Genomic DNA, 16,311 nt, shown 5'->3' on the forward strand with positions numbered 1-16,311 from the left:
TCGGCAGACCCGTGTGAGAGTTATCTTGCGCTCCAACCACTACGCACGGTGTCATAGGGGTTTTTGTACCTTTCAGGCTATTTTCTCAGGAAGTATGGACTTGCCCCAGATGAAATTTGTACCGTCGTATGGGGCGGTGAATACAAGTTGTAACAACAAAAATCAAAGCGATTCGAGAGCAGGTCCTAAACTGAACTTTTCCGAAATTTTGTGTGGGAGGTACCCGAAGGAGTTTACCGATTGAGTCCATATTCGAACCTCATCTAAGTCTGGTAGAAATTTCACGATGTGCAAAGTATGGACCAAATCGGTTACTCCCTTTAAATGTTGCGTGCGCGGAAATTTTCGGAACATTTTCCAACTTTTGTGGAGGAGGTACCGGAAGGAGTGGACCGATATAATCCATCTTCGAACATCAACTAGGTTTGGACAAAATCTTACGAAAGCCAAAGTTTGGACCGAATCGGTAAATCCGTTCAAGTGTTATCTTGCGCTCCTAAAACTACAAACGGTGTCATAGGGGTTTTTGTACCTTTCAGGCTATTTTCTCAGGAAGTATGGACTTTCTCCTGATGAAGCTTATACCGTTATATGGGGGCAGTGAATGCAAGTTGCTACAACAAAAATCAAAACTGTTGTAGCAACTTGCATTCACTGCCCCCCATATAACGGTATAAGCTTCATCAGGAGCAAGTCCATACTTCCTGAGAAAATAGCCTGAAAGGTACAAAAACCCCTATGAACTTTTCCGAAATTTTTTATGTACCCGAAGGAATGGACTGATTGAGTTCATATTGGAACCTCATCAAAGTCTGATACAGATTTCACGATGTGCAAAGTATAGACCAAATCGGTTACTTCCTTCAAGAGTTATCGTGCGCACAAATTGTTCAAACATTCCCGAACTTTTGTGGGGGAGGTACCGGAAGGAGTGGACCGATATAACCCATATTCGAACTTAAACTAAGTTTGGACAATATATTGCGAAAGCCAAATTTTGGACCAAATCGGTTCATCCGTTCGAGAGTTATCGTGCGCACCATCCAGCCCGACAGACAGACGGACGGATATTTCTAAATCGACTCCAAATTGTCCTGAAACACATTTCGTCCAAAGTACCATTATTTCGATGAGGCACATTTTGCCCGTATGAAAGTCTATATACCCTCGTTAGCATAAATGCTGAGGGTATAAAAACAAGGACTGCTAAGAATGTTATATGTTATGGTTACAGATTTATTTTATTCAGAGTCTTATAGTGAAATTTGATTTGAAACATTTCTTCTTTTTACCATATCTCCAAAAAGAGAAGGATTTTGTTAGATTTTGATCCAGTATGGAATTATGTCAAATTAACAGTCCAAAATTAAAACAAACAATTTCATTCTAAAATATATACATTCGTAATCTAATTTTCTTATGAAAATAGTATACCTAGATATATAGTATGTTCTGAAACTTCTTTCATGTATCAACTCGAAGAAAGAAGGAAAAAATTTCATCAAAAAAATTGGGATTCATGTATTTCGCAAACTATCGTGCGACTGCCGTTACGTATCCTATGCGAAATACTACTAATTTGAATGTACATTTGTAGAACTGTGTTCCATAAATGAGATCCAAATGAGAAATAAAAACAAAATCCACATATACATACAAACATTGGTATGTGTTTGATTTGTTTAGTTTGAAAATATTAGAATATTTTTGTCTCTGACGTCATATCTTTAAAATTATGCTTTGTGGGGCAATTTTGAATAAAATCAGATGAAGTCCGACTTTAACCTTAAAACATGTGTTTCATTTTTGGAGATTCCTGAGACCTATAGTAAAATTTCATAGGGAACAATTTTGTAGAATATTTGCATTTGATATGACCACAGTTCAGAGGAGTTTTTGAAAGATTTTCGAAAAAAGGACCAAAAAGATCCCTTTGGTGAACCGCATGAGGGTTTAAATTTTTTTACAAAAATATTTTCCAAATCCTTCTCTGTAAAGTTGCCAAAGACACTATATACCTAAAATGCAAGGATTTCAAGATATCCTAATTCGAATATTTCGAAAAAAAACTAGAAATGGGCGGAACTTGTCCCGCCTACTTTCGTTACTTTCCGATGTAAACTTTAAAAACGCCGATACACGTATCTCATATTTTTAGCTCTACTTTCATAATCTACACAGTTTTCCTTGTAATTTGTTTTTTTGTCCTACAGTGTAGTTTATCAATTTTATGTACATTCCGCGAATTCTGAATAACATTTTACGATTGTTTTGCAATCTATTCGCTGAAGTCGCTTCTAGATAACTTTTTAGTAACAATTGTGCTCATTAAAATAATTAGCGTTTTTATAATATGTTTTTCTTGAAAACCGAAATAAAACCGTCATAACTTTTGTCCGCAACAACCAAAAATTGACTAGAGAGTAGACTCTGTTGGGAATTTTCCGAGAAAGAACACACACGCAGTTTAATAAAAGAAATATACCAAGCACGTCTTCATTGAACAAGGCGAAACACAGAGAATGAAAAATATTTTAATTGTACCAAACAATTTTCATGAAAATATGAAACATAAAGTCAAAGCCTACTTATTATAATACAAATTATTTTGTCTTTAAAAAATACAGTTTAATTACCAAGTAATTTCAACACCACCCCTTAATGAAAACGTATTTTATTTTAAACCCATTTCCTCAGACAACTGCTTATTTTTGATCTTCGCTAAGGACTTCGTCAAAATATCAGCAGGATTCTCGTTCGAAGGTACATACTTCAAATCTAGTTTTCCTTCCTTGTAGACATTCCTTACATGATGTACTCGGATGTCGATATGCTTGCTCCTAGAGTGATATACTGGGTTTTTTACAAGCTGTTGGGATCCAAGATTGTCGCCATACAATGTAGTAGCATTTCTCACAAGTCTTCCAAAACCAATTTCAGTTAGCAAATTTCGAATATAAATTATCTCTTTCGTCGCTGCAGATAACGCCATATATTCGGCTTCGGTGCTACTCAACGCCACCGTTGGTTGTTTTTTAGATTCGCACATTATTGCAGCTCCAGCCAATATAAATACAAATCCTGTAAAAGATTTCCTATCGTCTGAGCCACTCGCCCAGTCGGCATCTGCGAATCCATACAACTGTTTTCCAGTACATTTGTATTCCAAACTTTGGTTTATGCTTGAATTTAGATATCTGAGGATATGATGAGCTCCATTCATGTGTTCAATATGCGGGTCGTTGTTAAATTGAGCTAATTTTGTAACGGCATGTAGGATATACGGTCTTGTACATAATCCAATGTACATTAAAGAACCAATTAAAGATTGATACCTTTTTATATCCACTTTTTTACAATCTACACAACCATCCGTACATTTCTTAAATGTTTGACCAGGATCTAATGGGGTTGCAACTTTCCTTGTATTCTCCATTCAATTTTCCGTTAATAATTCCAAAATCATATTCTTTTGTGAAAGCTGCATAGGTCCCGTTGACGTATTTCTCTTAATCTCCATCCCCAGAAAATAGTCCACGGGTCATTTATCGTGAATTTCTAAGTACGATCCAATTTTATATTTGATCTGTTTTAAATAATCTTCATTGGAACTAACTAATAGAATGTCATCTACGTACACAACGAGAATAATGATATCCTTTCCCGTGTTCATAGTGTACACACATGGATCAATCACACATTGTTTAAATCCAATTTTCTTCAAGATTTCGTCCAGTTTTTCATTCCACTTTCTACCGGACTGTTTGAGACCATAAATTGCTTTTTGTAGCTTACATACTTTATCCGGTTTTTCGGTATTCTCAAACATCTGTGGTTGGGCCATATAAATCTCTGCATCAATTTCTCCATTCAGATACGCGGTAGTAACATCTATTTGATGTACGTTCAATTTTAATTCTGCGGCCAACGCTAATATCGTGCGTACGGTAGAATATCTGGTCACTGGTGCAAATGTTTCGGTGTAGTTCACGCCGTACTTTTGACTACAGCCTTTCGCGACTAATCTTGATTTGTAGCGTTCTACTTGGCCTTCTTTATCGTGTTTCTTTGTGAACACCCACTTACACTTTATAACAGGCACACCATCTGGCTTATCCACCAGTTTCCACGTTCCTTTATCCACCAAGGATTGATATTCGGCTTTCATCGATTGAATCCACATATCCCGATCATTTCTTGATAACGCCTCCTCCACAGTTTTTGGATCTTGTGTGTTATCGTTTATTATGAGATTGTTCATAATTCTCTTCCCAGATCGTAATACCTTGAAATTCACATCATCTTATTGAGGCGATTCCTCGAACTGGGTTACAGTTTCTTCAACTAATTGACGTGGTTCCCTCGGGGACTCTCCGATCGGGGTTACAGTTTCTTCAACTATTTGAATTGGTTCCCTCATATGTTCATGTGACACACCAGTTGTTTCCTCCGAAGAAACATTTATTGTACCATCTACAAGCAAGGTAGCATCGAATTCTTCCATATTTTGAATTTCTTCCTTTTGATAGTTTCGTTCGCCAAATATATCATATTTGCTTATAGGATTGTTTGATGACGTTTCTATAAACTTTACATCTCGGCTTTTGTATAAAACCCTCCTTTTTGTGTCATATAATCGATAAGCCTTTGATTCGGTACAATAACCTGTTAGGACACATTCTATTCCCCGCGCCTGGAACTTTGACTTACCAGGACGTTTGTCTAACTTTATTGCTTTGCACCCAAACGTCTTCAAGTGAGCAACAGTCGGCTTTCTTCCACTCCAAAGTTCTATCGGTGTCACAGCTTCTACTGCTGCAGTTGGGCAACGATTTCTCAAGTACACTGCGGTACCTATGGCTTCACCCCATAATGACTCGTGCAAACCAGATCCGATCAACATGCTACGTGCCATTTCGACAATGGTCCTATTGGCTCTTTCAGCCACTCCATTTTGCTGCGGCGTATACTCCACTGTTAGCTGCCTCTGGATTCCAAGTTTTTCCAGACATATAGAATATTTTGTGCTTAAATATTCTCGGCCATTGTCACTTCGCAGGACTTTCAACTTTTTGCCAGTTTGCCGTTCAGCCATCGCGATAAATTTTACAAATGCATTATATATCTCCCCTTTGTTCTTCAAGAAATACACAAAAATCATCCTTGAGTAGTCATCAATGAACAGAGCGAAATATCGTGATCCGCCACATGAATCTACGCGCATTGGCCCACATATATCAGTATGTACCAATTCTAAGACCTCTTTGGTACACTGAGTTGCTTTCTTTGGAAACGGTTCAGCATGGATTTTTGCCTTGTAGCAAACTTCACAGTCTAATTTTGGCGGAGAGGTTTTGATATTCAAACCACGAACCATGTTTTGTTTTGCCATTTCTCCCATAGCTTGTACATTCAGGTGACCAAGTCGATTATGCCAAAGCATAATTTCGTCATTCGATTTCGCTGCGTTCAGTTGATGTAGTTGTTCATTGGGTTTGTAAAAATATAGCTGCGAACGCTTTCTTCCATCCAAAATCTCCTCGTCCCCATTTCGGACATAGACATTTTCGTTTTCAAAAATCACGGACAGATTTTCGTCAGCCAGTTTTGATATGGAAAGAAAGTTATACTTTAGTTTCGGCACGTATAGTACATCACACAATCGTACATTTTTGTTGTTATATTTCAGATATACTTGCCCAATTCCTTCGGAAAATATGGTAAAATCTGCTGCCAGTTCAATTTTCTCTTTGTGTTTCCGAAATTGGTGAAACATGTTCTTGTCACAACACATGTGACTCGTTGATCCGCTGTCGAAGACCCATGCGTTTCTCCCAAAACCGCTACTAGTGATTCCGTTTAACATTGCATTTGCTACAGATCTTCCAGACTTACATTCACGTGCCATGTGCCCCTTCTTACCACATTTATAGCACTTGATATCGGTCTTCTTCTTACCGGATTTTTTATCCTTTGATTTTGACATGAAGGCTTGATGTTGATGCTCTTCCACCGATGACTTGCTCGCTCGTCTTTCGTATTCTTCCATAAGCTTATTTTTCAGAACTTCCAATGTTGGTAAAGCGTCTCTGGATTCCATTGCGATGACAAAGTTTTCGAAGTCATCAGATAAGCTATCCAACAATATAATGGCCAACAGCTCTTCAGGTATATTTACCTCGACTTCGGAAAGCTTCTCAACGACATCGTTAAAATTGGTCTGATGTTCTGACATTGATTGATTTTGTGTCATCTTTGTTGACAATAACTTACGGAACAAATATATTTTACGAGCAGGACCTTTCGGTTGAAATTTCTTCTCCAGCGTCAGCCAAGCACTTTTGGATGTAGTACAATGTTTCATTATGTTCAGCTGTGATCTCTTCATACTAAGAAGGATTGAAGATAAAGCTTTTTGATCTTTATTTTCCCAAATTGCACGACCAGCATCATCGGAAGGCATCGGCAATGCTCCGCTCACATAATCCCACAAATCAGCATGAATTAACACGGAACGCATGTGAATCTTCCAGCCATCATAATTTGTCTCCTCCAATTTTTCAATTTGAAATATTGACGACATTTTGAACTTCTTTATATTCGACGGCACACAATTATATTATTCAGTTTATTCGCGGCACAACTATTTTCTTTTATTCCTCGATCTCTGGGCCCATAACCTTTGTTGGGAATTTTCCGAGAAAGAACACACACGCAGTTTAATAAAAGAAATATACCAAGCACGTCTTTATTGAACAAGGCAAAACACAGAGAATGAAAAATATTTTAATTGTACCAAACAATTTTCATGAAAATATGAAACATAAAGTCAAAGCCTACTTATTATAATACAAATTATTTTGTCTTTAAAAAATACAGTTTAATTACCAAGTAATTTCAACAGACTCACACTGGGAAATTTTTTCTTAATGTATGTACCAATAATCGTTGATGTGGCGCAAAAAAATTTAACCTTTTTTTTGAAATGGAATATGAAATAATTGAAAATTGTTTGATATATTTTGGTCAGCGTAAAATTCTAAGTAGATATAAACATGTCCGTCTATCTGTCTGTTAAAATCAAGATACATATCGCAATATTTAAGATTGAGCTTTATAATTTATTATGGAAGTTTCTATGATGTTTGGTATTGAAAATCGGTTCAAGTTTTGATATAACCAGAACCAGAAATTTGTTGACATAGATCTACGTTTTCATATAGACCCCATAGAACGGTCCCTCCCAATTTTTGGTACATATTTGGAAGGTTTGAGCGTCATATTTGACTTTCAATTTAATGGCATCTTATTGTTATCGGAACTATACCAGATTTTATGATGTTATAGTGATCGAACATATCGAACGACTGTATTTCGGTATTTTAAAAAATGTAACTCTCTCTCTAGTGACATGTATCAATGGCATTTTCCCATATGACATTAGCTATTACCGACTAAATGTCATAGACATAAGGAAGAAAAAAACGTTTTGTCAATATGTAACAATATCCTGTGACAGAATAAATACTAGTTTTCCTCATATATTTCAACTAGGCTAATGGAACACAGAAATGCAACATTGTCATCAACATCATCATGGTACCTACGTTACAAGTGGTTACAAACGCTTAGAACGCTTGTGGCCATGTTTTGTTCGTAAACTGAAAAAAGTAGTTTCAACTTCAAAGTGTTTTGCAACAACACCAGGGCCATCCAGAACAGCTATGACCGCTGTCACAGATGTTTAAAAGTCTGTTCATCTATTCTTTTGAACAAATGATGGCAAACTGTAGGTAATACCCTTGAGGGTGGTGCTGGATAATTGGGCTGAATAACACACAGTCACACTCACATACTCAACTATGGCTTAGAAGGTGATTTTCCAAACAAAAAGCAAATATACAGAATAATACTAGAGTAATACTCTTAAGTGTATGTCCTACAGTCAAAGTTGAATCGAAAACTAAAAGCAACAGCTGTCAGTTTAGTTTCCCCCAACACAGGACTCGACATTTGCTAGACAACATCATTATTGTTGTTGTTTAAAGGATCATTGATGGCAATAACATGAGTAGTACGTGTGGCCTCAAATTGCTGGCCAAACATGACCCAGTTTCCATTCTTTTTATCTCGAGTAATTTAATTTTATTTTATTAAATTTGATTCTATTAGTAAAATTTTTATTGTTCCCTATGGAAAAACAATTTAGAAACATGATGTCCTACATGGTGGTGTCTCCGCTCTCAAAGATACAAAAGGGGTTTTTATGGAAAAGTCAAACTTTTATTAAATTGTTCTTTTGTTTTAACTTTAGTTTGCGAAACTCTACTGACGTTATTACTTTACCTTCTCTTCCATTTCAGGCGATCTCTGCCGTCCATTAAGCTGTAAAAAACGTGAAATATGCCTGCTGGAAAATGAATATAGTGCAGTTTGTGTATCGAAAAAGGAATTGCACAAAAATCGGTAAGTTTTAAAAGAAGAATGTTTTGGTGTGTGTGTGTGTGTTTGTCTGCCTTTTGGCTACTTTTTATCAAGAATTAGGTATTAAATTCAGCTATGATGACTGATTGGTTATAACGCCCATTGTCATTTTGAATAGCCACTGAGTGATTCGCCATAAGCCGTTCTTCTATGTAAATAATTATACATTAAACTGAAGTATAAACAGATATAAAAATTAAAACTTATTTGCGATGAATATATAAGAACATTTGTATGTAAATCTATCTTGGAGTAGGATTAATACCCAGCAAAAATTTGGATCTTTTAGATATTATGTAACCCATTACAAAGTAATGCATACAAAAATAACTACTTATATTACTATTACTAAGTAATGAGTACGGTGGCATAGAGCTTGTGTGCGACTACAAATCCGAGGGTTGTGTGTTCAACGCTCACCGCCGGCATTGTGTTTTTTTTTTTTGTTAAAAACAAAGAACTATTGGTGGTGCACACGTAAGTCATTAAACAACCCTTAGTGTTCGTGTGTGTGGCCGAGTGGGTAGTGTGTTGGGCTAAAAAGCAGAAGTTCGGGTGTTCAAATCCGTTCAAATGTTGAAATTGAAAACAAATTCCACCTCAACTGCTCTAAAAATAAAAAATATAATTTTTTAACTTATAGCTTATTTTTCAACTTCCACTGGCCATGAAATAACTAGTTATTCTTGTGGTTATATTGGTCATAGAATAACTAGTTATTCAGTGCGACATACTCTTGTTAAAATAATGGGTTAGTAGGCGGTTTTGTCAGTAGTTACGACTACCAAAAAGTACTGTAAAAACCCATTATTTTGGGAGGACTATTTTTGCTGGGTATGTTACCGAATGTTAATCTACGTAGAACCCGTTGAACCGTATAATAAACCACAGTGCAGTTCCTTTTTGCTGGCATTGTAATTCGATAAAAACTGTCTGGCAGAGACAAACGATTTAGTATTTGTTGGCCATTGCCACTTTTAATACGGCATAATATTCTCCTTTATAGTCGCTCAGAGTACAGAATGCCGCTAGAAACATGGAATTAGAAAAAATTCATGAACCCTACCATACTTTTCAATCTTTTTCACGAATGTTAGTGCTGGCTCATAGAAAATTTTTATTAAAAAAAATCACGAATGCTAAATAGAGCAATGGTTCTGCCGTAATAAAGACGGTCAGTAGAGGAATTCTTTAACTCATTTTTTTAATTACCTACTATTTGTAGGTAAGTCAAGCTTAATCTCATATTTGTTGTTTTCAAATTTAAAAAACAACAAGTTTAAAGTGGGATGTAGTTAAAATTGATTACTTTAGGGGATGGCAGAGAAGACTAGTTTCGTCCAACGCCACTTGGACTCATCAGTTCTCCTAGTTCTTTGTATTGAAACAAAGAACCCTTCCCGACAAAAAACGATAAAATTAAAACGCAAAATTATAAATGAAAAATATCAATAAAAGTTGACAAAATTGTTGCTATCGGTAGGGGTTATTGACAACTTAATTTTGGTTGTTAGGGCAAAAACTATAACATTGAGTGTTGCGTGTGCGTTAAAAGAAAAAACAAAAACCAAATACATGTTTAAGAATTCCACTACTGAACGTCTGTATTACAGCAAAGCTCACGGCTTATTGCGGTCCCTCTTTCATCTTCAGTAAACACTGATCTTCTCGTGGTGTCACCTGTGGATCTGCCTTTTACACCCGTTAAAGGTAGTGTACTAAAATGTGCCGCGCGTACATACCCATGAACTTGGGTAAAACTTGTTCGTAAAAAAATATTCGTTAAAAAATACACGATTCATAAAAAATATCCCCCAAAATCCAGAAAAGAAAATATTCTTTAAAAATTCCACGGTTCATGAAAAAATATTCTTTCAAAATTTCAGGGTTCATGAAAAAATATTACTTTGAAATTCCACGGTTCATGAAAAAATAATTTGTAAAACTTCAACTGTTCATGAAGAAATATTCTTTAAAAAATCCACGGTTAATAAAAAATATTCTTCAAAAAATCCACCGTTCATAAAAAAATATTATTTCGAAAATCCACGGTTAGTTTTATGGGTAGAGAGGTGAGGCATACGGTAACCCTTTGCCTCTCAACACCGTCTCTCATCGACAAACTCACTATTGCCGCAAAGAAAATTGTCTAATGTAAATATGGACTAACAAACATTTTTTAAAAATCCATGGTTTATAAAAAAAATATTCTTTAAAAAAATGCATGGTTTATAAAACATTCTTTAAAAAATCCATGGTTTATAAAAAATATTCTTTATAAAACCCATGGTTTATAAAAAAAAATTCTTTAAAAAATCCATGGTTTATAAAAACATTCCTTGAAAAGTCCAGGGTTAATGAAAAAATATTAATTAAAAATCCAGGGTTCATGAAAAAATATTCATTAAAAAATCCACGGTTCATGAAAAAATATTCCTTAAAAATTCACAGTTAAAAATCCAATGTTTAATAAAATTGTTCTTTAAAAAAACGCTTTATAAAAAATTATTCTTCAAAAAATCTATGGATATTAAAAAATTATTCTTTAAAAAACAATGGTTTATGGAACTTATTCTTTAAAAAATCACGGTTTATAAAAAACAAGTAAGAAAAGGCTATAGTCGGACGGGGCCGACCATGTGATACCCTACACCACAACGTCTAGGAATTTGTTATGTGCAACCGCCTTGCACGCTGAATGTCCAGATTTGATTCCCAGGCCTGGCCACATCAAATTTTCAACGGTGGCAAAATACGCCTTAGTAATGTTGGCGATATATCCTGAGTATTTCAGCCATGAAAAACGTCTTTACAAGTGGCAACTTAGGACACGCCTTTCGGAATCGGCGATATAAACTTAGTCACATATCAATAACTTAATATGAATCCATTGATACAAGAGAAGCCACCCTTGTCCCTATTTGGATGTTAGTGGAACAATTATATAAATTATACATTTCTACAAAATATTCGAAAATTGGAAAATTCACATTGATTAGCCCCTTCAAATTTTCTTTGAATATCAGGTTCCTTTTTGGAATACACCTAAAATAAATGCAATTAACTATATATCTGATATTTGATATTTGGGAAATTGTGAGTTTATTGAAGATCTATCGTCCTAAAGTTGTGCACTTGTACCTCAAATATGCTTGATAATGCAGTTTTGTGCTTTTCAAGGTATTTCGAAAACAGTTCATTGGACAATAAATGTGGTCTGTAGAGCGATTTATTTAAAATTTGTATGGGGCCAGAGCGAATTTGTATGGGACCAAAGGCGAATTTTCACAAAATCACTCTACAGACCACATTTATTGTCCAACCGATGAAAACTTTTTACCTGTCCTTTGTAGTGGCTTAACAAGTAATCCAACAAAAAATTTTGAAAATCGGGTCATATTTTAATATTAGCTATATACAGGGCCCATGGAAACTTTGAGGCCCCATTGGCACATGTTAACATATTCCGATTGAGCTCAAATTTTGGCAATCTTAATTTTTAACAAAACTAAACATTTTAGGAGGTTGCCGCATAAAAAAATCCGACATCGATTTTTTCCCTTTGAGTTAAAACCAGTCTAGTGAGTATATATTGTGATATCAAAAATATATTTTATACCGGTAGAAATAACTGATAATGAATAGAAATTAAAAAAATTCAAACAAATTGATAAATCCCAAAATTATTCATATTCAATTACACACTAAAGAAGATAGTATAAATCAGCTGCGCTAACGGTGATATACTCTCAGCCTCTGACAAAAATATATTGATTTTCTTTCACGAGTTTTCTTCAAAATACGCAGAATCTTTAGGTATCGTAATGTGGGGCTATACCAAATCAATTTTAGTGAACTAACTTCTGATTTTTAAAAAAAAAACAAGTAAAAAAAAAGTATCAGTCGGTTTTGCCGACAGAGATATACCCTCAGCCTGTGTATATTGAAACAATTTTTTCCCAAAAAACGCATGTATTTAGAGAATTTTGGGCGTTTGAACTGACAAAAATGTTGATTAGGATTAGAGATCAAAAGATTTGCGGAGGAGATACTAAAAAGAATGGATCTCCAGCCACTACATATGGTACCATTGGGGTTTTTTACAACTTCAGGGATGTTTACTCAAGAAGTATGGACTTTCCCCTGAAACAACTTTTACCATCGCAATTGAGGCAGCGAATGCAAGTTGCTTCAACAAAAATCAAAGTGATTCGAAAGCAGGTCTTAAAGTGAACATGTATCCGAAATTTTGTGTGGGAGGTACCGGATGGAGTGGACAAATATAGTCCATATTTGAACCTGATCTATATCTGGTAGATATATTAGGATGTGTAAAGTATGGTCCAATTCGGCCACTCTCTTCAAGAGTTTATCGTACGCACAATTTTTCCGAACATTTTTGAACTTTTGTGGGGGAGGTACCTGAAGGACTGGACCGATATGGCTTATCTTCGAACTTAAACTATGTTTGGACAAAATATTACTAAGGCCAAACTTTGGACCCAATCGGCAGACCTGTTCGAGAGTTATTTTGCTCTCCAACCTCCTCACACGGTGTCATAGTGGTTTTTTGCAACTTTAAGGCTATTGTCTCAGGAAGTATGGACTTGCCCCTGATGAAACTTATACCGTCGTATGGAGGGCAGTGAATACAAGTTGCTAAAGCAAAAATCAAAGCGATTCGAGAGATGGTCCTAAACTGAACTTTTCCAAATTTTTGTGTGGGAGGTACCCGACGGAGTGGATCTATGTCTGGTACACGCTCCACGATGGGCAAAGTATGGACCAAATCGGTTACTCCCTTCAAGAGTTATCGTGCGCACAAATTTTCCGAACATTTTCGGAAGGAGTGGACCGATATAGCTCATCTTCGAACTTAAACTAAGTTTGGGCAAAATATTACGAAAGCCAAAATTTGAACCGAATCGGTTCATCCGTTCGAGAGTTATCGTGCGCTCCAGCCAGCCAGACAGACAGACAGACGGACGGACATTGCTCAATCGACTCCAAATTGTCTGAAACACATTTCGTCCAAACATACTTGGGGTCTAAAACCATTATTTCGATGAGGCAGATTTTGCCCGTATGAAAGTGTATATACCCTCGTTAGCATAAATGCTGAGGTTATAAAAATCAGAATTATTTTTCGGATTTGTAATTTTAGTTGGAGCCGGCAGGGTTTTTAGGAACTTTTGGACCATTATCTCAGGAAGTATGAACTTACCCCGGAAAAATTGTACCGTTGCAATAGGGACCATGAAAAGAATCTTCTTCAAAAAATTGAAATAGATCCGATACGAGTCCTCAAACTACACTTTTTCCAAATTTTGTGTGGGAATACTCGAAGTAAGGGACGCATATAGTCCATATTCCAACCTGATACGTGGCTGCATGAAATAATACGATGTGCAAAGTTTGGACCAATCAGAAAATCCCCTTGAGAGCTATCTTGCGGATTTGCCATTTTCGGCCATAATCTCAGGAAGTATGGACTTGCCATTGCAATTGTACCATCGTAGAGTTGGCCGCAAGGACAATCTGCTGAAAAGAAATTCAAAACTGTTCGAGAGGATCCTTAAATTTCACTTTTCCTAATTCTGTGTGAGATGTACCCGAATGTGTGGACAGATATACTCTTACCCGATCTATATCTGGAAGGAATAATAATAATAATAATAATATATGGAAAATGTGGACCAAATTGATTGCTCACTTCGTCATTTATCGTTCACACAATTTTTCGAAAAAAAAAAATTTTATCTTTTGTGGGGGAGGTGAGGACCTACATATATAGCCTATATTCGAACTTAAACTAAGTTTGGGCAAAACATTACGAAGTATAAAATTTGGTTCGAATCGGTAGATCAGTTAGAGAGTTAATGTGTGCTCACAGCCAGCTAGACTGTAAGAGAGGCAGATGAACGGACAGGGCTAAATAGACTCCAAATTATCTGTATTTCGTCCAAACATACTTGGGGTCTAAAACCATTATTTCGATGAGACACATCTTTGGTCGTACTTTGTATGTATCCCCTTTACCAAAAATCCTGAGGGGGCGAGGCGACCCCATGCTGCAATATCTGTATAAACAAGTAAAAAAGTGTCAGTCGGATTTGCCGACAGATATATACCCTCAGCCAATGTGAAGTGAAACTTTCACCTACGGACAGATCGAATGTATTTAAAGTCTCTTCAGAATTTTGTGGCCCTTTTTGGACATTTGGACTTGCCGACAAAAATGTGGATTAGGAATTAACTGCACTAAGACACAAATGTTGAACCTTTGTGGGGGAGGTACCCTTAGGGAGGACCGATAAGGGCCATTTTAGAAGTTAAACTTAATGTTGACAAAATATTAAAAGATCCAAAGTTTGGACCAAATTGGCTGCCCCATTCAAGTGTTATCGTCCTAGTGACATTTTTTAAATATTGTGGAGAAGTACCGAAAGGTGTGGACCGGTATTGCCTCATGAAACTAAGTTTGGATATAATATGATGAAGACCAAATGTTGGACCAAATCGATTGAACAGTTCGAGAGTTATCGTGCTCTCCGACAGCCACATATGGTGACATAGGGATTTTTTACACATTTCGGGCTGTTTTCCTAAGAAATATAAACTTGCCCCTGAAAAACTTTTACCGTCGTAATGGAGGTAGCGAATGCAAATCGCTTCAACAAAAATTAAAGTGATTCGAGAGCAGGTCTTAAAGTGAGCTTATCCGAAATTGTGTGTGAAAGGTACCAGAAGGAGTAGACAAATATAGTCCATATTCGAACCTGACCTATATCTGGTAGATATATTAGGATGTGCAAAGTATGAATTACATCGGTCACTCCCTTCAAGAGTTATCGTGCGCACAATTTTTCCGAACATTTTTGAACCTTTGTGGGGAGACACCTGAAGGAGTGGACCGATATGGCTTATCTTCGAATTTAAACTATGTTTGGACAAAATATGGACCGAATCGACAGATCCGTTCGGCAGATCCGTTGCGCTCCATCCACTAAACACGGTGTTATAGGGGCTTTTTGCATCTTTCAGGCTATTTTCTTAGGAAGTATGGACTTGCCCCCGATGAAACATGTACCATCGTATGGAGGGCAATGAATACAAGTTGTTGCAACAAAAATCAAAGCGATTCGAGAGCAGGTCCTAATCTGAACTTATCTGAAATTTTGTGTGGGAGGTACCCGAAGGAGTGGACTGATTGAGTCCATTTTGGAACCTCATCTATGTTTAGTAGAAATTTCACAATGTGTTCAAGAGTTATGGTGCACACAAATTTTCCGAACATTTTCGAACCTTTGTGGGTTAGGTACCGGAAGAAGTGGACCGATATTGCCCATCTTCGAACTTAAACAAAGTTTGGACAAAATATTACGAAAGCCAAATTTTGGATCGAATCGGTTGATCCGTTCGAGAGTTATCGTGCGCTCCAGCCAACCAGACAGACAGACGGACGGACATTGCTCAATCGACTCCAAATTGTCTGAAACACATTTCGTCCAAAATACTTGGGGTCTAAAACCATTATTTCGATGAGGCACATTTTGCCCGTATGAAAGTGTATATACCTTCTTTAGCATAAATTCTGAGGGTATAAAAATATTTTTTAAAAAGTCCTCTGTTTATGAATAATATTATTTAAAATATCCGCGTATCGTTAAAAAAATATTCTTAAAAACATATCCGCATTTCGTGCAGTAATGTTCTTTAAGAATTTCATGGTTCATGAAAAAATATTCTCGTTTCTAGAAAAAAATATTTTTGATATATCTTCTTTTATTGGAGTAATTGTATATAACAATATATATGTTTAAAAAT

At 36.2% G+C, this 16,311-nt stretch overlaps 1 protein-coding gene across 16 annotated transcripts in view; it reads left to right on the forward strand.

Annotated features, from left to right (window-relative positions):
* Window positions 1–16,311, forward strand: part of Cow (Proteoglycan Cow) — a 530,300-nt gene that overhangs the window by 389,070 nt on the left and 124,919 nt on the right. For all 16 annotated transcript variants that reach the window (XM_073959338.1, XM_073959336.1, XM_073959344.1 and 13 more), the window contains exon 4: window positions 8,364–8,466. In XM_073959338.1, coding sequence (XP_073815439.1) covers window positions 8,364–8,466 — 103 coding nt within the window. The remainder of the gene's footprint in view (window positions 1–8,363; window positions 8,467–16,311) is intronic.

This window comes from Musca autumnalis, unplaced genomic scaffold (assembly GCF_047663935.1).
Source record: "Musca autumnalis isolate F117 unplaced genomic scaffold, ASM4766393v1 scaffold_1, whole genome shotgun sequence".
Classification (NCBI taxonomy): Eukaryota; Metazoa; Arthropoda; class Insecta; order Diptera; family Muscidae; genus Musca; species Musca autumnalis.